This window comes from Notamacropus eugenii, chromosome 5, assembly GCF_028372415.1.
Source record: "Notamacropus eugenii isolate mMacEug1 chromosome 5, mMacEug1.pri_v2, whole genome shotgun sequence".
Taxonomy (NCBI): Eukaryota; Metazoa; Chordata; class Mammalia; order Diprotodontia; family Macropodidae; genus Notamacropus; species Notamacropus eugenii.
The window spans coordinates 241194549-241217476 of NC_092876.1; the positions used below are offsets into that span (position 1 = coordinate 241194549).

Genomic DNA, 22928 nt, shown 5'->3' on the forward strand with positions numbered 1-22928 from the left:
TTCTGAGTTCCTCCAAAGTGACATAATCAAGGGACAGGCATTTACTCCTCTCCTGGCCTGTACTCTGGTCTATGGGCAACCTCAAGCACTCTTTTCTGCTCAGGAACTGTGAGTAGGGTTCTCTCTCCACAGCCACCACTAGCTCCATTATGCCAGCACTCCCCCTCACCCCAGGACCTCCACTTAGGACTGAGAACCAGATCGGCAGCTCAATTCCCCCAGGGTCTTTAGGCTGAGGGCTCCAAAAGTGGATGCTACTGCCTCAGTGGCTGCCATGACCTTGTGACTGGGGCTGGGGCCAGATCATGTTCCCCTCTCACCCAGGTGAAAGAGCTTTCTTACTGACCTTTGAAGCTGTCTTTAGCATTTGTGGGTTGAGAAATCTGGGAACCACAGCTGCTACCTGTGATTCCACACCCTGAAGCCTGCTCCAGTCCTATCTGTGCTATGTGGCCCAGGCTGGTCTGCACTCCAGTCTGAGCGCAGTGCAATAGACCCTTCTGGTCAGCCTTCCAGGCTGTGTTGGACTGGAAATCTGTTTAACTTTGTCATTTTGTGGCTTCTGCTACTCTAGAATTTATTTAGAGTCATTTTTTACAGGTGTTTTATGGCTTATGAAGGAAGAACTAGGACAGGTTGGTCCTTCTACTCTGTCATCTTGGCTCAATCCCAGAAATCTCAATTCACAAAAGTCTGTGCTTTGTTTACTCATGCATGAATATGCTTCAATGAATTCATGATCTCATCTATGTGCACTCATTTGTGGCTGCTCATCCTCAGGTGATTATTTTTTTAAGGGCCTACTATCTGAGGCACTGTTTTAGGGCCTGGGGATATAGGTGGAGAAACATATTTTTTTTGCAAAGTAACTTAAGTTCAACTAGAAATATTAAATAATATTTTTCTGATAAAAAGTGATTTTTAGACTTTTCCCTTTAGGAAAATGATTAGAACAAAGTGTGAGTCTTTTCTTAGGGAAATAAAGTGAGTGAAAACCAAGGAACTCACAACCCAATGAAGAGATGACCAGTATAGTAGCATAGAGGACTGCTTATGGGCAAGATGTAGGGAAAGGGGTTAGATAGAGTCCACTGCCCTGTGTTCCCACTTCCCCACCCCACCCCACCCCTGCTTTGGGTCATGAAGTCTGGCGTTCCAAATTCAAATTAGACTCTGAAACTCACCACCTATCTGATCTTGGTTAGGCAAGTCACTTCCTTGAACATCAGGGACCTTTAACCCCAAAGACAGAGGGAGAGCTCCTTCTAGCTCTGAATCCTTTAGGGGCAGCCCATTGGTTTTATGACTGCGGAGGGATAGTCTTGGCCAAAGTGGAAATAGGGAGGTAGAGTTTTTAGGGTCAGACAGGCCTGAGGTCCTGTGGGAGGTGCCATCAGGTAGAACAACGTTCCAACAAGCTGGACAGATCCAGGAGACTGACTCTCTGGCCGCCTGCATTGGACAGCGCCAGGCTCTGCGAGGTGCAGCGGGAGGGTGCGGGTGGAGCGCAGGCTCCTCCTCCTCCTGACCTCGAGGCGGCGCTGCACCCCCGCCGCTCCCGGAAGTCCCTCTGGGCGGCTGCGGTAGCAGCAACAACGGTCGGGCCGAGAAGCTTTGTCTTTCCGGAAGCGTCCGGCCGAGCCCAGCAACGGACTGCTGGCGGCCGTCGGTATCCGGGCTCCGGAGAGAGTAACGGCCACGCCTGGGACCACGGAGATCGAAAGGGACTGGTGGTGTTCGGGCGGCGTTTGGGGCGCCATGGACGAAGCCAGCAGCTGCGGCAGCGGGGGCGGCTTCCGCCCCGGGGTGGACAGTCTGGACGAGCCTCCCAACAGCCGCATCTTCTTGGTGATCAGCAAGTACACGCCGGAGTCGGTGTTGCGGGAGCGCTTCTCGCCCTTCGGGGAGATCCAGGACATCTGGGTGGTGCGGGACAAGCAAACCAAGGAGTCCAAGGGCATCGCCTTCGTCAAGTTCGCCCGCAGCTCGCAGGCCTGCAGGGCCATGGAGGAGATGCACGGGCAGTGCCTCAGCCCCAGCGACTCCAAGCCCATCAAGGTGCCGCGCTGGGAGGGAGGAGAGGGGGGAAGGGGCCTGCCCGTGCCCGCGGGGGCGCCGCTGTCAGCCGGGGGGCCTGCCCGTGCCCGCGGGGGCGCCGCTGTCAGCCGGGGGGCCTGCCCGTGCCCGCGGGGGCGCCGCTGTCAGCCGGGGGGCCTGCCCGTGCCCGCGGGGGCGCCGCTGTCAGCCGGGGGGCCTGCCCGTGCCCGCGGGGGGGCCTGCCCGTGCCCGCGGGGGCGCCGCTGTCAGCCGGGGGGGCCTGCCCGTGCCCGCGGGGGCGCCGCTGTCAGCCTGGGGGCCGCCCCGCCCCGCCCCCGCCCGTGCCCCGACCCTGCGCCAGCCTCGGCGCTCTCCTTCCCCTTTCCCCCCCTCTGCTTGTGCCCCTTCTGCCGCACACACACAGACGCACGCATACATACACACATACGTGCACACACACGCACACACACAGACACATACACAGACACGCACAGACACACAGACACGCACACACACACTTTCTCAGTTTCCAGTGCTTCTCATAAATTCAGCTTCTGAGAATTGCAGATACTGAAATCCACCCTTTACCAATTTTGCAGAAATCTCTGTGACGGTGTCAGTCGAGCATTTTATAAGTACTACCATGTGTAAAGGTCCTGTGCTAAATGTTCTGGATACAAAGAAAATAATCTGCACTCAGAAATATCTTTCATTCTAATAGAAGGGAAAACATGTAAATATTGAGATGCTTGGGGGAGCTATACACACACCCACACATATATAAAATATATGAAGTCAATTCAAAATGAAAAGGCATTTTCACATGCAATATATTATTTGTATTAAATTTGGCAGCCGGGTGAAACCTGTATGCCCCTTCTCAGAATAATGCTTTTAAATGCACAAAATAAAACTCACAAAATGAGTTTAAGAACCTTTGGTTCTGACCTTTGGTGTCTTTCACATATCTCTTCCTCTCATCCAAAAGACAGGAACCTGAAATCCTATTGGAAGATGTGGGGAAAAATAGGTATGGTAGAAGAACAAAATCTAGGATGTCTTGGTAATTCTGTTAGAGAGGTTTTTCATGGACATCTATCAAAAATAAGATGAAGTTGAGAGTAATAAAAGATCAAACAGTGGTCAGTAGACACTGAGTTGTCTCCATGACACTTGGGGAAACTGGAGGTAGAGCTATCTAGCTTTAAGTGAATAGAGTAGGAATAAAAGCCATTTATGAAGGAAACTAGAAAACTGTCTCCCTACCTTTTTCCTTAAGGAGAAGCAAAGAGACTAGTGAGTTCAGAGATGCTGGGCCTGAGGTCTGGTCCTTTGATCTGCTTAGGTCAGCAGATGAAAATTATGAACCTAGAACAAATATTTGGAGAAAATGAGCTCAGTAAAATATTTTTTGAACGCATACTCTGCAAAGCACTATGCTAAATGCTAAAGGAGGTACAAAGAAAATTAAAAGTATGTCATTGGAGTTTACACTTAACAGCAGTACTAATAACTTAAAATTATATAGTGCTTTGCAGTTAGTAAAAACAGCATATAGTTTTTATTTGCTCCTCAAACAATCCTGAGTTAAGTCCTTTGAATTTCTCCTTTATAGGTATAGAAACTAAAACAGGTTAAGTCACTGGCCTAGGTGAGAGCTAGACTTGAATACAGGTCTTCTGGCTACAAATCCAGCTCTTTCCACAGCAGATACCAAACTGCATTTTCTAGGTTGATCCCATGTATTTCTTTGATGACATCCTTTGCATTCCTTCTCTTGTAGTTCCTTGTTTGCAGTAATGGTGTTGCAGCTTGCTTATGCCTATCCTGCAGTTTTGGTTATTGATACCTCTTAAGAAACTTGCTCTGTGTTGGTAATGCTGTTTCCAATGATGATTTTATTAAGTTTGCAAAGATTTCCATCAAGAATTGATGAGAACCTACCAAATTTCATCTCGTTAATCAAATACATGTATCAATACTTCAGAAATCTGTGATTTATTGATGTTTATACTCTTCATTAATACAAAGAATAATCCCTTTTTGACTTAGTAGATGATAATACAGATAGTTTATATTTATACAGTGCTTTAAGGTTTTCAAAATGCTTTACATATAATATCTCATTTGATCCACACAACAGCCCTATGAAGTAGGTAATATTAAATATTGTTTTCATTTTACACTTGAGGAAACAATCTGAGAGAAGCTAAGTGACTTGTCTGGGTTGTACAACTAATAAGTGTTTGAGACAGTTTGAACCTAAGTCTTCTCAACTCTAAGTCTATATATACCACACAGCCTAAAGGACTGATGTAGCTGAAAAATTCATCACCCCACTGTGGCCAGCCTAGTTATTGGCCAGTGTATGGTCCTAAAAAAGCAAATAGAGAGCCTTTACCATATTTTTAAAATAGTCCTTTTAGTACCCATCAGAACTTACATTCCAGTGATATTACTTTTGAGAATCTAGGGTCACCTCCATGGCACAAGGGAGCATCAGATTAGGACATTAATGGATTAGGGCTACTTTAATATTTATTTTGTACTGTAGAACTTTAGTAGAAGACATAATAAGCATAAAAGCAATGGGGATCCAGAAAAGACCATGAACTAGTTGTTCCTATTTAACTAAATCTCTTTTTTAGGTTTTCATTGCTCAGGCCAGATCATCTGGGAGCCACCGAGATGTTGAAGATGAAGAACTTACAAGAATCTTTGTTATGATACCAAAATCATACACAGAAGAAGATCTAAGGGATAAATTTAAGGTACTAATATTTTTAGTCAGATAGCATCTTTAATAAACACATTTTCCAAAATTTGCTTATTTTTTCTTTAGTATTCAGAGTAGATACTGTTAAAAAATATTGTAGGAAGCATTCTAAAACGTCTTATATTCTCACTGCATATTATTAATAATAGTTACAATAATACAACATTATTTCCTAGTGTTTCCTAGCACTACATGGCTATAATAATGTATTTATGAACTCTAATTTATGTATCTGTCCAAGCAACTGACATGATTACATTTCAGTCTTAATTTTTTCTGAAGGCCTAAGCTGTTGGTGTTAAATTTTTTAGTAACACTTTGATTGTACATACAATTTTTGTTTTTTAAATCTTTTAGGTCTATGGAGACATTGAGTATTGCAGCATTATTAAGAATAAAACCACTGGAGAAAGTAAAGGTTTGGGCTATGTAAGATACTTAAAACCATCACAAGCTGCCCAGGCCATAGAAAACTGTGATCGAAGTAAGAACGTATTTGGTTAATACTTTTACAGATATGCTTTTGAAAATCTATCCATTTTTGTTTGTTTAAGGACAACTCTCACTTCTGGTTTCACTTCTAATTTGACCTTAACCTAAACAGTTGGGTTTTAGATGTATAGAGACCTGAGATGGACATTTTTCAGACCAATCTGATAATTTGTTTTGACAACAGTGTCTTAAAAGCAAAAATGTCAGAATAGCCATTATGATAGATAAGATGGTAAGAGCATTAACTCATTTTGGAAAGAATTTATATAGAGAAGAAAACAAGTCAGGGCTTTTTGGGCTTTGAAAAATCAGACTGTTTTATTTCTTTGTATTAAAGACATATCTCTTTGGACAAGTATTCATAAATAAATTGTATTTGGTAGTTCCAAATATCTACTTCCAAAATAGCTCAGAGTTCAAGTAAAAGAATCTCTATCCCACACCCCAAAAAAAAGCATATTTATGTATGTGTAGTCACGCACAGATTAGAAGTTTTGTAAGAGGAAAAATGCTGTACAAACAGTAAAATTCTATGAAAATGTGAGGTGGTTGTTTCTAGTAGTTAAAAAATTAGTTATTTTAGTGGGAGGTAGCAGGTATATAACCTTTAAATTCTGTTTCTGACATTAGTATATGCTAAGAGGCAAAATGGTGTGATTGGTAGAACTTTATAGTCAGATAAATCTGGTTCCTATCCTGGTTCTAACATAGAGTGCTTTGTCTAACATAGTGTCCTTTGAGTGCTGCTGGTAACTCAAATACTAATAAATTCCAGATGATTTGTCAGTTTGTATCAATGAAGAGAATTTTCATGTCAGGAGTTAACATCAGAAGTTGAGATCAGCAAGGGAACCAGCATGCTAAATAAAGTATGAGTGGAACAGATGACCATTTATATGAGACTGAAAATGTGTGAGCTATCTTTTGCAGGTTTTAGAGCAATCTTGGCTGAACCTAAAAATAAAGCATCTGAATCTTCTGAACAAGATTATTATAGTAGTATGAGGCAGGAGGCATTGGGACATGAACATAGAGTAAATATGTTTCCTTTTGGTAAGTAGTACTACTTTTTATGATAATATGGGTGATCATACTTTTGGAAAAATATTTTATAGACAGTCTGTCCATGGATAAGATTGTATAGGATGGGCAGGCTGTTGTGATCTGCGTCCTTGGGTGTAATACTCATGTTGTGGTGAAAATTCTTCAAGGTTTTTTAATGTGTAAACAATCTCTAAATCTGATAGGTGAATGAAAATTAAAGGTAAAGTTCAAAATATTTTTTATTAAGAACCTAACAGTCATTGAACATTTCAATTGACAAGAACAAAAAAAGATAATTGTTTGTGAAACTGAAACTTCTATATACCATTTTTAAAAGTGTTTTAAATTTAACAGAATAGTAACAAAATTGCCCTCTTTGTGTCCCTTTCTAAACTTTTTCTTACATGTATTTTAAAAATGACTCATTTCTTTTTTTCTTTCTTTTCTGTCATTATCCACTAAATCACCCTTCCTTATAACCAATAAGTATAGTTAGAACATATCAGCAACACTTTAGCCATGTCTGAAAATGTATGTCTCATTCTGCACCTGTAGTTAGTTCATCACCTTTCTATTAAGAAGCAAGAGCCATGCTTCATTTTTAAAGTTGTTTTTCTTTACATTATCGTGGTCATCATATAAATTGTTCTACTTCTGCTTATGTCAGCCTGCATTAGTTGATGCAAATCCTTTCAGGTTTCTCTGAATCCTTCATTATTTCTTATAACACAGTGATATCCCATTACATTCATATACCATGATTTATTTGACCATTCCTCAGTTGATGAGCAGTCACTTTGTTTTCAGACCTTTGCTATAACAACAGCCCAAAAAACTGCTGTTGCAAATATCTTTGTATCTATGGGTCCATTCCCTCTCTTTGACCTCAATGGAACATATATACATATATGTATATACATGTATATGTACATATATACGTGTGTATGTGTGTGTATGTGTGTGTGTGTGTGTGTGTGTAGCAGTGATTCAAAGAGTCTCCACTGTACAATTTAGTTATTCTTTGGACATAGTTTCACAATAGTTGGACAAATTCATAACTCTACCAAAAGTGTATCAGTATTTTATAGCTTCTCTGATAATTGCTATTTTTGTTAAAAAGTAAAGTTTTAGAAACATTTACAGATATTTAGGGTAACTTATATTGTGGAACTTATTTTCTAACAATGATGCAGTCATTCTCTTAACCATACATAAGTTATTTAGTTGCTGCACAGTCATTTTTCCACCACACTTCTAAGCTGACTGACTTCTGCTTCTGCCTTGCTGGCTCAGACACATCATACCCACTTTCACCTGCTCCTTGATATGCTCAACATAGTGGAGGAAATCTGTCAGTCTTGAACATCTGTTTTGAGTCATACAAAGGTTATTCGAGGACAGGTAGAAGAGTGACTAGTGAGAGTAAAAATTTTGAATCCCTAGAAGTTTGAGGAATATATTTTCTCGGCTGAAATGCATGGCAGAGTATGAAGTTTCCTATGCTATATTTAGGTGTTATTGAATAAACTAAACACATTCTTTACTTGTATTTCTCTATGTAGGAAGGAGTTTTCTTGTTGTTGGTCTCTTATTACTGCAAGCAAGAGAACAAACCTGGAGGTGTTCCAAACAATTGAAATCATTTTTATATTTGCATGTTTTAAATTCTTTAGAGCGCTCATATTTTATTTTAAGGCTCATGTATATTCCATGAGATTCCATTTATATGGGATACTATATAGCACCCCAACCTAACATAAGTACTTATCATTATACCAGTTTTATTCACTTGTACCTAAAACTTAGTATGTTTTAAATTAATAAGTGTATAGAAATTTGATGACATATTTGTTATTTTGTTGGAGAAGAACAGCCAGAATTTCCCTCTTTTGACAAGAATGATATCCGAGGCCAGGAGACCATCTCGAAACGCTTGTCAGTGGTATCAAGAGTTCCTTTCACACAAGAGCAGCTCTACAGCATTTTTGATATAGTCCCAGGCTTGGAATATTGTGAAGTTCAACGAGATCCTTACTCTAACTATGGTAAAAATAACTTCTAATTTTGTTTCTAAACTAAGCTCTCATTCTGTTTAAAAATAACTTTCTATAATTGTTCTTTTCTGTAATTGTTCCTTTCATGATTAATTTTTTTTTAATGATCACATGACAGGATTCGGAGTTTCCCTTTGTCTGAGTTTTAGAAACGTCATATTGACTTTGATTCCCTGTAAAAGAAGCATCTTTATGTTGTTATCCATAGTAATCAAACAAACAAGAATCATATAAATCTTACTATGCATAGTAATTTTTTAAAAAAATAATTACATAAATCTTATGAAGCAGAGCTTCATATTTGTAACTATGGAACAAAAAAGTGCCTAACTTCTATGTATCCCTACCCATTTGAAAGTAATCAGGTAAAAAACCCTGGACTAAATTGTGTTGTCTGAAAAGTTTGTCTTAGTTCCTAGCTCCTAACCTTTGCCAGCTTCTCACAATTTCTCCCATCCTACCTCTTGTCGCTTATTTCAGATCCCAGTGACTCCCCAGTTAGTCTTTTTATTCTCTTCTTGAATCAAAACAGGGAAGATATGATAAGTTTTTTGGACTTTTTGAAAGACTGTTTTTAGTTTAATTGGAATTAAATCACACTGGATTATTACTTTAAGCAGGCATTTGCCTTTTAAACATTTCCACTTGATTATCTGATTGTGGAATGATTTCCTTTAATAAGGGGCAAAGAATATTCAGTATTCTTTCAGTCCTGAGTAACACTAATCTGGTCCTTTTAGATCAGAAAAGCATGGCCCATGGTCACCCATCCCCTTATCCACACACAAGCCATCACTGGTATAAGTCTGCTAGAGGTCTACTAAGAGAAATTGCTAGGGTTTGAATCTGTATTCTGTATTCATTGATTTTTTGCCATGGCCTGAATCTTCTTTTACCTACCATAAAAGAAAAAATGTAGTTTTGTACATACAGTAACCCTCTATGTTCTGACTGAGTACAAGTCACAACTTCAGTTCTCTTCTCCCTTTTCCCAAAAATTTCTAATTACAGATTTTAAGTTTTCTGACATTTGATGTTTTTAATAAGGAAATCCTTTATCACTGCAGAGCAATAACAGTAGTAATAACTACAGTAACAAAAATAACATATTACAGTTTGAAAAATACTCTCCATACAGTATGTCACTTGATCCTCCTGTCAGTCCTGTGAGGTAGGTACTATAAATGGTACTATTCCCACTTTGCACTCAGAGATGTTAAGTGACTTGGCCATACAATAAGTATCAGAGGTTGCATCTGAGTCCCTGTCAAGTCCAACTCTTTTCCATTCTACTACATTTTGTTACTATATCCCATATGAGGTACTTTTACTTCCTATGTTGTTTCTGTCTCTGGTTATGAAGTTTCTGACAGAGTTTACCATTGAAATATAGCCCCTTCATTAACAAAGTTATTGATATATATTTAGAATCCTGTTTTAACTAACTTAACAGGACATCAACATTTCTGTTTTAGGCTTAATGTAAGGAAAAACTTCCTAACAATTAGAACTATCCAAAAATGGAATGGGCTGCTTCAGGAGGTAGTGGGTTTCCTCATTGGAGGTCTTCAAGTAAAGGCTGGATGACCACTTGTTAGGTATGTTGTAGATGGGATTCTTTTTCAGCTATGGTTGAATTAGATGACCATTGGCATCCTTTCCAATTTGGATTTCATTGAAATGGTGACTTGTTCCTAGATGGTAGAAAAGGAAACATTATGGTGGAGTATCTTCCTCTAGTGTGTGGGCGTAGTCATCTCAAAAAAAGATGAACAAGAAAGATAACTGCTGGTTGGACACTAACTCTGACCAAAACACCACAACTGGTTGGTGAAAAGAAAATGGGGATGGCCTAGGGGAAAGCAATCATGTCGTGTTGGAGTTTGTGAAGGAGGCAGATAAATGCTGGTCACAGTCAGTCATGAACTCTGAACTTCACAAAAGGAGAGTAAAGATAAATGTTAAGCTGTTGCCAGAGATTCTGAAAAGGAAAGTTAGTAAAGAGGGATAGAAGGCTCACAGAGACAAAAACTGATGACATGGTTCTGACTGAGCCAGGTAAAGAAAAGAAGAGGCCTGTAAAGTAACCACTCTAGTTTCACAGGGAACTCTCTGATGAACTTGCAATCAAAAAGAACACCTACTAAAACTGGAAAGAGGTATGTAGCCAAGAAAAAAATAAAAAAGTGGTACATACTTCTGACAGTAGGATTAGAAAGGTTAAAGCTAACTGATGGAGAATGAAAAAATGCTAAGAATAAAAAGGGATTTTTTTTTTTTAAAAAGGTATGTTCAGGACAAAAGGAAGATGGGATATGGTGCAGATAGTGTGATGTCAGCTACCGCTAGATAAAAAGCGAGCCACTCAATAAATTTTGTGAACAGTTGAGAAAAATAATCCTCAGACTGGAAAGAGTAGGACAGATATGATTAAGAGGGAATCAAAGCTGAATACAGACTACAGCATCCAGCAGCTTTGAACTCAGATCTCTGAACGTGGACAGATCGTGCCAGAAGGTAGTAGTAATGGCTAATATTAATATTGTGCTTTATAGTCATAAATCATTTTCTAAGGATCGTCTTATTTGGTTCTCACAACATCCTTATAATATATGCAATGCAAATATTATTTTACAAAGAATGAATCTTCAGGCTGCATTGCTGGAAAAGCACAGCTAGTAGGGTAGACCTTGAACCCACCCCTTCAAATTGTAGATGCAAGCACTAATCTACTAACTGTGATCTCTGAAAAACTAGAAAGGGGATGTTTCTAGAAGACATTTTCCTTGATTTTTAAAAATTAGAAGAAAGTGGATTTTGTCAGCCACAGGACAGTATTTCTGACATTTAGGAGAGATAATTTATGACCAGCTTAGGGAAGCAGTAACTTTTCTTCTTTTATCAAGCAGTGTCATTTTTTTATAGGGATACTGGATTGTCAGAACAAGAGAATAGTATAAACCAGGAGTGGGGAACCTGAGGCTTCAAGTTCCCCACCCCTAAACATTTTATCTGAATTGTAAACAAGACGTTTAGCAAAGTCTCATGGTATTCTTGTGCTCAAGGTGGAAAAAAATAGCTTAGATGAATTTGTAGCTAGCTTAGTGTGACTGCTCAAAGTGTTGTTTTATAGAACAAATATCAATGTGGAATAGGGCTCCTTTAGGGCTCAGTTCAGGTGCTGCCTTCTCTGTGAAGCCTTCTCTGATCTCCCTCCCTCTCATTCCCTCTTATTAATGCTTTCTCTTTCCTAATATCACCTTGTATTTACTTATTTGTGTACATATTGTATCATTCCAGTAGAATGTGTGTACTTGAAGATTGGGGATTATCATCTTGTCTTGTACTCACAGCCCCAGTATAGTGCTATGCACATGCTCAGTGCCTAATGAACGTTTATTGAATTGAATTGAAAGGGAGATGAGTAAGTGTGGTATCGAACTTGAAGGGAGACCTCAATTCACATTCCAGCTCTGTCACCAGCTGAACATGAGAAAGGTCTTTCCTTCAGTTTCTTCATCTGCAAAAGAGAAATAGTATTTTCCCTACCAGCCTCAGATGGTTATTCTGAAGAAAGTGCTTTGCAAACAAAGTACTTTAAAATGTGAACTATTAATGTGTCCTTTAAGAAATGATTATACAAATGCAAAAACCTAATCTTATGCAGATAAAATGTATTTTAATTTTTTTATTTTGCCACATAATTTAACATAGATTTCATTAAAACAGCTAATTCCAAGTATACTTATAATAAATTCCATAACTTGATTTTATAGTTAATTTTTTAAGAATGTTATTTTCCAACATTATACGAAGTGATTTGTAGTCTACATTAGCTTTCCATTTATTGCTATAAACTTGCCTTATACTAGGACTAATGTTTCCACTGATTTTTTTCTTAAGTTATAAGCAGAAATCCATGCTAAATGTGCTACAAACTAGGATGAATGAGCACACGTGGACCGTTTAGTTAATAACTTGTGGAAAGATCGGCTCTGCTTCCAACCCAACCTTCCAAAAGCAGATGCTTCTCACCAAATAGTATTCAGTCAATACATGTATAAATAAATAAATATATGAATATATGAATAAAAATGGTTGGGCTAGGGTGACTTTTCCAAGGCTGGATTCCAGTTTCCCTAGAACAGCAGACACCTGGGGTGGATGGTGTGAAGTAGTTACAGCCCAACCTCCTTGATAATATTAGAGCTAAAAAAGACTTTTCATATTATTTAGTCTTTTTTTTTTCCTTAATAGATGAAGAAATTGGAGAAAGAGATTTGTGACTTGCTTGAGGTCATATAAACCAATTAGCAGAATCAGGAATTGTTTTTCTCCAGTTCTCCTGATTTTTAGTTCATTGCTCTTTTTGCCATATTGGTCTAACCAATCAACATAAACCATAGAAACTATAATGTTTGTAGAACCTTTACTATAAACCAAAGGAAACTGATGGTGTCTTAAGAACGATTGAAAAATTGGCACCTCAGTGGAGTCAACAGGAGGTTCAGATTGGTATCTTATTTCTCTGCCCTTACTGCCATCATTCATCTTCCAGTTCCAAAGATGTCTCAAGTGTAATGAGAGTTGAAAACTAAAGTCATGAAAAGTGCATTTCAGGAATTTAAAAGCCACATTCCTGTTTGGAGGAAACAAAGCTAGACCTTGAGATGTGGTGATGATTTCTGAGGAAGGGACAAAGGGGTGGAGTGGAGCTTACCAAAGCAAAAAAAAATTTGTGACCTGCCATCTAGTGTGGAAAGATATCCATAATTAAATGGGATACAGGTAGTTATCCTTCCTGAAATTCGACTTAGAGCTTCATTTGGGCTAGTAAAATTTTGTGAAATGCAAATATCTCTGGAAGCCTTGAAGTTCTATCAGTTATAGATCAGTGATCCACCTTAGAGTGGATCACATTCCAAATACCTAGCCTAGGTCAGTTCTGTTTAATGTTTGAAGGTATGGAAGCTTGGTGGCTTAGTGAGGTAGAGTGCTGGACTTTAAATCAGGAAAACCAGAGTTCAAATTCTGCCTCAGGTGCTTGATAGCCCTGTGACCTTGGGCTATTCTCTTAATTACTCTTAGACTTTGTTTCTTCATCTTTAAAATAGGAATAATGATAGCACCTACCTCAAAAGTTTGTTGTAAGGATCAAATGAGATACTTATTGTATAATACCCTTTGAATCATAAGTTCATAAATTTAGAGCTGGAAGGGATTTGAGAAGCCATTAGGTCCAGCCCCCTCATTTTCCGGATGAAAAAACTGAGACTGACAAAGTTTAAGTGACTTGTCTGGAATCGTACAATTAATATGTATCAGAGGCAAAATGTGAACTCACATCTTCCTGACATCCAAGTCCAGCACTCTCTACAACCTTAGTTGCCTTCAAATATAAATTTAGTATGATGATCATAGGGCAAGTGGTGTTGCTAGTGTATTGAGTGGTTATTTTAAAGCACATGAAGCGTGAGAAGGTTATGAGGGCAAAGGAAAAGAGGATTCTGGCAGAAGAACAAATAAAGAAAACTCGAGGAGTGCCAAAGAACATCTAAAATTTTTATGAAGGACTAGCACTATACTTTTCCATCTTCTCAGATACTAAATATGAAATAGTTGTTCATCTTGAAAGCAGGATCCAAGAGAAGAGTCCCACAACCATATATGCCCATTTCAGGTCCTTGAAAACCTAAAGTTGAGCTTTTCTAGTCCACCCAGGGTCCAATTCCATGGAGTAGAAAGTTACCTTTGTCCCCAGACCTGTGCTTGGCCCCATATCAGAAGTTTTCTTTCCTTTTCCGAAGTTGATGAGAGCCTGGGTAAGGCTTCATATAAGTGAGTAAATTAACAATGAAGCAAAAGATTGTGTGGAGTGGGGGTTTTACACAGCTAATCTTTATTAATTATGAATTAAGCCTATTCCTATTTATATAACCTATTATATTTTCACCTCTCTGTGTCTCACCTTCTGTGTCACCATGTTAGGAAGCACAATTTGCTGTTTTTGCCTCTCTGTATCACACACACACACACACACACACACACACACACACACACACACACACACACACACACACACACACACACACACACACACACACACACACACACACACACACACACACACACACACACACACACACACACCCACCCCCTCGTGGAAAAAAATCCAGTGCTACTTTTTGCAAACCTTACCAAATGCTTGAAAATATTTTACACATCATTCACATATAATCATAGCACGAATTTTCAACATTGCCTCATTAATACTCAGAGACTACAAAATATATGTTTTACAGTAGTTTGAGGGGTGCGATTTGGATTAGGTTTGGATTCTAGACATAGTTGTAAATGATTAGACTATTACTTCAGTCAATGAAGGTGGTTTCCTGGAAGCATTTGTAGTCAGTTTTCCTTTACCAATGAGGATGGATTGAGAGGAAATAGACATAGGATGTAGTAATAGGTATGATCATTAGTTGGGGAAAATTTTTAAATAGAGACCCCAGGAAACAAGGTTGAAAAATTTCCTTCCCCATAAACGTTTAATAAGAAAATAAGCACTCTTCTGTCTTAGATATAGTAGATGGAATCTATTAATCTAAATAACCTTTTTACAGTACGGACATGTTTTAATCTGACTTGATCAGTTTGATCTACAAACTGCTTAAGTTGGCTCATTTAACTGTTAGCTTTCAAGGTGACTGTGTCTTTCTCTTTTTTCTTTTTTTAACTTCCTCTTTTATTATGAGCTTAACACAGATCAATAAATATGAAATTTCAATATACAAAGAACAGAAAAATAAGAGTTTATAAAACAACTTCTCTTCCATACAATTTTAAATGTATATTACACTTAACACAATAGTAGCAAAATCATCTTGCTTGTCTAGTTCCCCTTTCTGAGCTTTCTTCTGCTCTCTTCTTTATATTTTCTAAAATGTTTCATTGATCTTTTTTGAAACATGAACATCACTATGCACCCCTACAGTTCTTTTATCACCCTTCAGATCACATAGAAATACCTTTTTCAAATTTGGTATTCCCACTTAGTTTTATTCTTTTCTTCTTAACTAAGGAAGAATACTATAAACCTTATTGGTGAGAAGTCATAGTAAACTTCATGTAAGCAGACTGGCAGGGTGAAGCTATTTGCAACCACTTAGGCTTTGCTTTTGTAAGAATTAATAAAATGAGAAATAATAACTATCAGCTCTAGATATCATGATGGATCTGTTCAGCAAGGACAACATTTTTTAACAATCATGTTTTTCAACAAATTTTTCATTTAAGTTTTCTCTATATTTTTTACTTTATTAAAGGTCATGGAGTGGTTCAGTATTTTAATGTAGCATCAGCTATATATGCAAAATACAAGCTGCATGGATTTCAGTACCCTCCCGGAAATCGCATAGGTGTCTCATTCCTTGACGATGGCAGCAATGGAACAGAGTAAGTAGTATTCAATGTATGGTTAAGACACAGTTTTGAAAGTATAGAATTTATTGGAGGGAAAATAGGAAAAATTTTAAACATATACCTAAACATCTTAAGTCTGACTAATTCATAGAAAAATAAAGTAATGGTGTTGCTTACTAATCACATTACTACAAGTTTTCTAATAACGTGTAACTAACATCAATCATTACATCTTCAGCCTTCTTAGAAAAATGGCAACCCAAATGGTCGCTGCACAGCTTGCATCCATGGTGTGGAATAACCCTGGTCAGCAACAATTTCTGGCATCTTTGGTAAGTAGCTGTGGTGCCTGTTGGCTTGTGTCTTCACATATCAAGAAACTGGAAGAAAATTGTTTTAAAGGTCACCTTGATTTGTGTTACATTTGTTACTTTTTAAAAAGCGTTAGCTCAGTTGTAACCCAAAAAAATATCCAAGGGCACTATCAGTAAGGGCACTGTCAGAAAGCAAGGGTAAAATTTGAGCAGCATCTCTATTAAAAATCCTCTCAAACTGAAATCACAACCTTCCAGTTCACTGTCATTTTCTCATTATACACTTCTCAACAGCAATTTGGAGGAAGTTCTGGGTCTCAGTTGCCTCAAATTCAGACAGATATTGTGCTTCCATCATGTAAAAAGAAAGCCCCGCCTGAGACTGCTGTGAAGGAAAGGCTTTTTATTGTGTTTAACCCTCATCCCTTACCTTTGGACATATTGGAGGATATATTCTGGTAAGACTTCAATTCCACAAGGTCATGATCTATAATAAATTGGGATTAAACATGAAAATTTCAATACGCTCACAGTCTTGAAAATTCTCCATTGATACATCAATGATCAAATACAGTTATTTCTTTTAAAAACTTTTATTTATATTACCTCTCTCAGAAACCTCTGCCTTTTTGCCTATTCCTTTCCTATATTTTGATAATTTTCTTTTCTTATGTATCCCCACAGAATTAACTTTTCATTTGTTTCTGAGTTGTTTTAGGGTAGTCTTTAAAAAGTTAGGAGCTAGAAATAAGTTGATCAGTACTTGGACCTGGAGTTAACCTGTACTGTTTTTCTGTTATTGTAACATGTATAATTGTATATGTATAATTATAATGTATAATTAATTTAACAGGTGATTATTGAGCACTTCCTGTGCTAAGTGCAGTGATGGGTGCTTGGAGGATACAAAAGAAGCTTGTAAAGCCGCCCCTGCCCTTAAGGAGTACAGTCTCATTGGGAAAACCCGACAAAATCATGCTAACTCTATGAGATTTGCTAATTTAGGTGCTAACAGAAGACATGATTTCTGTGCTTTCAGAACCTTTGATATATAGAGAAATGTTCAAGGGACACTTTTGAGGTCCCTTGGTGATTTAGTTGTATGGGCTTTTGAGGTTTAATCCTTTCTTTTCTTTTCATTTGCCATTAATTATGAATTAGGGTATATATGAAAGGTTTGGTAAAGAGCCATGAAAAAGATCAGGTTGCTGGAATGTAACAAAAATATTTTAACATTTATTTAAACTAGAGTAATTTTAGGCTCCTTTTGCAACAGCTTTATTTACGTGTTTCACTTAAAATAGCTTATTTTGTTTCAGTCGTTTTGGGAATCTGATTGAAGTCTACCTTGTGTCAGGAAAAAATGTGGGGTATGCCAAGTATGCAGATAGAACAAGTGCTAATGATGCCATAACTACTTTACATGGAAAAATTTTGAATGGCGTCAGACTTAAAGTTATGTTGGCAGATTCACCCAGAGAAGAATCTAACAAAAGGCAAAGAACATACTAACCACACAGGTAAGTAGTTTGTAGTCCATGACTAAATACTGACTGAATAGTATAACAAAATTGATGTGTGCTAGCACGTTATTTGTGGACTTTGTTTTTAGGGATCTAGAAGCTGGCATTAAAAAAAGCACTCCTGGCTGAAATTTGGCTGATAAAGCCACAGCCCAAAGGATGTTCTTGACAGTGCATTCTCTAAAAATAAAACTTTTTCAAAATTGTTTTTAAAAGTATACTGGCTTTCTGCCTTTTGCCCTTCTGTAACTCAAAAACAAATTCAATCTAGAGAATTAGAACTGAGTATATTGTTTTATTTGTGTATTTTTAAATAAAAGAACTCTTACATTACAACTTGACCCTTTTCTTTTGTGCTTATGTAACCTTTTAAGTTTCTAAGAAATTTTAGCACACAGAATTCGTGTCCTTGCTTATTAAATAAGATATTATAATAGTTCTATTGAAACAATTTGTTTCTCAGTAATAAAGTACCTAAAAATAAGACTGAATAAGAATATTTTGAAACAAAATTTTTTGGCATCAGTACCAAAATGAGGGTGGGTATATATACCTAGATAGATTTATACCTTCATCTTTCAAAACTGCCTACATGCCTGCTGTTCTGAAAGCAACCAGTTTACATTAAGAAAACTGCAGTGCAATTAACTGACTTCAGTAGGTGTATAAGGGTACTTAAATGAATATTTAAGACAAAAGTGGCTCTAAAAACTTACCAAAAGCTGTTTTTCTTTAAATAATAGTGTGTATCAGAAAAGGAAATATGAGTTTTATTCATAGTAAACTATAATTTTTGTCCATTAATAATAGGAGATTAGTTTTTAATTTCATTGTGTGTGAATGGTTATATCCCTAACATTCCTGAATGTGTGAAAGATTTTTGGTTTTAAGACAGATCTTTGACAGCTTTGCATTTCTTTTTTGTTACCCAACAATGGACTTTATAGCTTTTTAGATGTAGAGTAGGCTGAGAACTCACTGCCCACACAGAGACTATTGTCACTGCTCCATCCTCATCATGTTCTGTGGCCACAGGTGCAGTAGCAGCATTCTAAGTACTTTGAATCCAAATTGAAGGCACCCATTTGAGATGAGTTGCTTTATATTACCTTTTTTTTTTTTTAATTTTTAAACAATTATGAGAAAAAGTAATTCTAAGGACTGTTCTAGCTAGGTCTAGATTTGAGATGGGTTCTATTTTGATCCAAGTGAGAACAGTTAGCAAAGTGAGTAATACGTATTTTGCCCATCTTGACCAGTCATCGTTGTTTGAGGGCCATTTTACATTTTACTCAATGACAGATTAGAGACAGTATTTTAGAACAATGATTTAACATCTTTGTCTTTTGAGACCTTAAATGTTAGGTGAAAATAAATTGTTTAAATGATGTTAATCCTTCATTTCTACAGTAAAAAAAAATATTCTCAAAATACCATACCAGTATTACTTTTAAGAACAAAATATCAAGGACAGTTATTTTTTAAATTTGTTATAACTTATAATAGCTTATTTTTGTAATGTATATAAAGTGTGCAAATATTTTAATATGTTTAAAATAGTTGGTTTCTGCTTTTGTCTAAAGGTCCCCTTTGACACTAAAAAGAAAGACTGTAAAAAGCCTTACTTCACAGTTTAAAAAGGCAGATAATTTTTTTAAAATATATGTATATAAAAAGAAAAATTTTATGTAGCTTTGAATTAATTTTTTAAAAAATCATGTTTGTGGTTCAGTCTTTTTCCCTGTTATTTTTCTAGTGGAGGAGAATGGAGTCAATTGAAACTCCTGTCTCATCCAGGAACCAGTTAGTAAAAAATGATATGAGGTACAAGTGACCAGAAGAGTCAGTTACTGAGGTGTTCAGTTGCTGAAGGTGTAATAACACACCCTTTTGCTTGGTAGCCAAGCTCTGCCTAGAGTTATAAGCTTGTGATATTATTTTCTCCTCTTAAGAATAAGTGACATTCTTTTTCCTGCATTAGAAGAATTTTACATTCTTCAAGATGAATGGCTGTAAAACATAAGCTTTTTACTTTCCCTATTATTGAAGCATCGCACATATCCAAAGTAAGGACAGAGTGGTTTAGGGACTGATTGAAATTGTGGTGATATGAATGGGAAAATTTTGGCTCTGATTTATTCTTGTTTTTAAGACTTTCTAGTTGCAGCTTGTACCCCTACCTCCATCAGCTAAAAGGTGATTCTTGTAACCTTTTACCCGCTGGGCCCTTCACCATAGACGTCTCAAAGGAAATCTTAGCCTTTGTAGGCTCTTAAATGATTTTGCCCTAATTAGAAGTATAATAAAATTGTATGAAAGCATTCCTGAATTCTCTTAAAGTGTTTTTGTTTCCTTTCTTAATATAAGAAGGCACAAACAGACATAAATAAGTCAGTAAAGATTGGCTCATCTTTATGGGACATATTAAGCATTAAATAAGCTACTCTAAGGAAATAGGAGCAAGGGTCATATATATTAATTCAGCATCTGGTTTATTTTTTTTAATACTAAAAGCGGTTAGGGGAAGAGGAGCCCTAACACAAAAGCCACCTTCTATCTGCCACAGGAAAATGAAATAGTCTTGTCAGTATTTAAGACTATTCTCTTAAAGAATGGAAATTAAAGTTTTCTTAGAGCATTTTTCACTTAGAAATATGAAACAGCTCTTTAATTTTTCCTTTGGAAATATTGAATAAAGGGTTTGTAAAACTTTTTGTTGGGGATTCAAGATTTCCATCTACTTTGAAATACAATGAAATACAACTCATTTTTCTTTTTAACCTGACCATCTAAAATATTACTGAACTTTGATTCCATAGTAATCCACAGCCTTTTCCCTTCAGAAATTCAGTACCCTGCTCTTGTTTATTACTTTCTGACCTCTCCCTTTGGCTTCACTTGTTTGGGTTCCATCTAGTTTTCAGGTAAGCAGATAAAAAGATCCATTAAAATACAGTTACATTTAGGTAATGATAGGAATACTAAATAAATGAGCTGTTTGCCTTTCAGATGATGATTTTCATACTTGTGTTGTGTTCTTTCTACAGAACAGATACTAAATAATGACATAACCCTCAGCTGACTGACTGAAAAATGTGACTGGACGCACTCCCTGTGGACAGTTGACAGCTTTTTTTTGTATAATTTGTTAGTTTGTGCACAGCATTGTCTTGTTGGGGGGTGCAGAGTTTGCAGACATGTATTTTAAATCCACTCATTTATTGCTAAAAGTAATACAGTAGTTGTTTGAAGAGAAATGTGTTTTGTTATGTTTAGAAGAAATAAAGTTTTCTTTGTTTCACTAAATCATGCCTTATTAATGTGGAAATTATAATGAATGGAAGAAATAAAGAAGGCAGTATTTAGGGTTTAACAGAATAATGATTCATTCTGTGGTAACAGCAAAATAGTTGCCTACTCAAGTAGTTGAAACTGACTTTGAGGAAAGGACCCCAAAATATGTATCAATGGAAATATCTTTATACTGAATTTTTAACACCTTTCCAGGATTTGTTAATATTTATGTGAAGTTATTTTGTTTACAGACTAACTGTACCAAAAGTGGAATAATCAAGTTGCTATAGATTGAAATAAATTATTTGGAGGTCTTTTTTTCCAAGTTAATATGGAAATTTGATGATTAACTCAAAAATACTTTGCTGCTTTATTTATTATGGTTATTTCAAAAAACAGATTTAACAAAAATTAATTTTAAGCAAATTCACTTTGCTACTATTTAAGTCTTTTGCTTATACTCATGTAAATGAGTAGACTGATGGTTTGGCAACTACATTAAGAAATGGTCACATTAAATCATGTGACCCCTGAAAATGTATCTTATCCCTTCTTAAAATAATTATAGAATCTGGGAAAACTTTAATTAATGAGTTATTAAGGAAATTTAATAAATTCTTTATATTACCCAGTTTATTGAATTAAATGGACTAATAGACCAGAAATTTTATTAATATCAAGAATTAATTAATATTAATTGAATATATAAATTGGAAGGAAAATAATTTTTTTTTAATTTTTAAACTTGATTACATATTAAGCAGAATTGTATACCTGAACTGATCCATAGTAGCTAGATCATTGCTGGGCATGGAGTCAGGAAGACCTATGCTCAAATCAGAGATCTTAACACCAACTGTATGTATGGCCACAGTCAAGCCATTTACCCTCTGTCAGCCTTAAATGGGGAATATGTAAGTTGGAGGGTAATATCTTCAACGGGTTTCAGTGCTCAAGGGAGATCATGTATATGAAGCACTTTGCAAACTTAAAAGTACTGTTGAATTGTTTATTTTAAGTCACATATTAAAAAAAAACAACTTATTCTGCTTCTCACAGATAGAAATTTTGAATCACCGACATGCATAAAGGCTAAGTTCAATATATTGGAAATTATATAGATTTACAGTTATACCACAGGGGTTAAAATGTCAGTAAGGCTTTTTTCCCCTTAGATATACTCCTGTTAAGGACTGGGCTTCTTTTTCATAATGTTTTTTAATGAACCTAATATATTAAGGAACATAGATTGCCATTTAATCACCTTATTGTACTTTCTAGGTCCTAAATTAAATTAGGATTAATGAAACATTTAATCGTTGAACATAATAAAAAATACTTCATATTTGAAGAGTAAAAAATTTTTTTGTGATATCATAGTTTTAGCTAGGAATAATAAAGAAATAAATGATATATTTTGAAGCTTGACTGCCTCATACTTCCTAAACCAGTATCAGGTCTGGTAAAAGTGATACTTGATTATGGACCAAAATGGTTACAAGAACCTATAGTCAAAGGGGATGGAAGGCCACTTGTATATACTTTTCCCACATGCCTGATCATGTGTTATCTTTATTGTGTCTCAGTGCATTACTTAAGAAAATAGCTATATGGGTTCTCCGTGGCTTTGTCAGAGGAATACAAGCTTTGCCATGTCAGGTTCTTCCATCTTGGAGAGGCCCTGAGTGGGGTCCCAGTGACAAACTGAGTTTGCCGTCCAAAAACCACCTATCTAAGAAGAGGGGAGCTAATTACCCACCAGTATTGTCCACGTGAATGAGTCAAAGAAAAAGACTAGATAATCCAGGGACACAAAAGGATTACTTGATATTTTCTATTAACACCAGCAATGTACTATTCTCAATATCCGTTCCTTCCTTATTAAAGGGCATATTTAGTTAAAATAACATCTCTTTTTAAGAAAGCATATTACAGAAGAAAAGAAATGATGTATAATGATAATCTCTTGCAT

The 22928-nt window shown here is 36.7% G+C and overlaps 1 protein-coding gene across 4 annotated transcripts; it reads left to right on the top strand.

The window, feature by feature from the left end:
* The first annotated feature begins 1554 nt into the window (after positions 1-1554).
* Positions 1555-20968, top strand: RBM45 (RNA binding motif protein 45). Of its 4 annotated transcripts, none has more exons than XM_072612429.1 (10): positions 1555-2058; positions 4686-4808; positions 5171-5297; positions 6236-6358; positions 8218-8394; positions 15729-15858; positions 16064-16157; positions 16434-16597; positions 17459-17659; positions 20710-20968. In XM_072612429.1, the coding sequence occupies exons 1-9, from the start codon at positions 1759-1761 to the stop codon at positions 17649-17651; spliced, it is 1431 nt and encodes a 476-aa protein (XP_072468530.1). In that variant the 5' UTR covers positions 1555-1758; the 3' UTR covers positions 17652-17659; positions 20710-20968. The 4 variants fall into 4 exon arrangements, with proteins under 4 accessions (XP_072468530.1, XP_072468529.1, XP_072468532.1 ...); XM_072612428.1 differs by having other exon boundaries at positions 1598-2058; positions 8215-8394; XM_072612431.1 differs by lacking the exon at positions 20710-20968 and having other exon boundaries at positions 1598-2058; positions 16993-17659.
* Positions 20969-22928: the final 1960 nt, after the last annotated feature.

What these genes read in the sequence shown, in the direction of transcription:
- RBM45 (XM_072612428.1), top strand. Translation starts at nt 1,759, where the DNA reads ATGGACGAAGCCAGCAGCTGCGGCAGCGGGGGCGGCTTCCGCCCCGGG. An exon ending in ATCTAAGGGATAAATTTAAG is followed by an intron (nt 4,809 to 5,170) that starts GTACTAATATTT and finishes TAAATCTTTTAG; the next exon opens with GTCTATGGAGACATTGAGTA. An exon ending in AGTAAATATGTTTCCTTTTG is followed by an intron (nt 6,359 to 8,214) that starts GTAAGTAGTACT and finishes ATTTTGTTGGAG; the next exon opens with AAGAACAGCCAGAATTTCCC.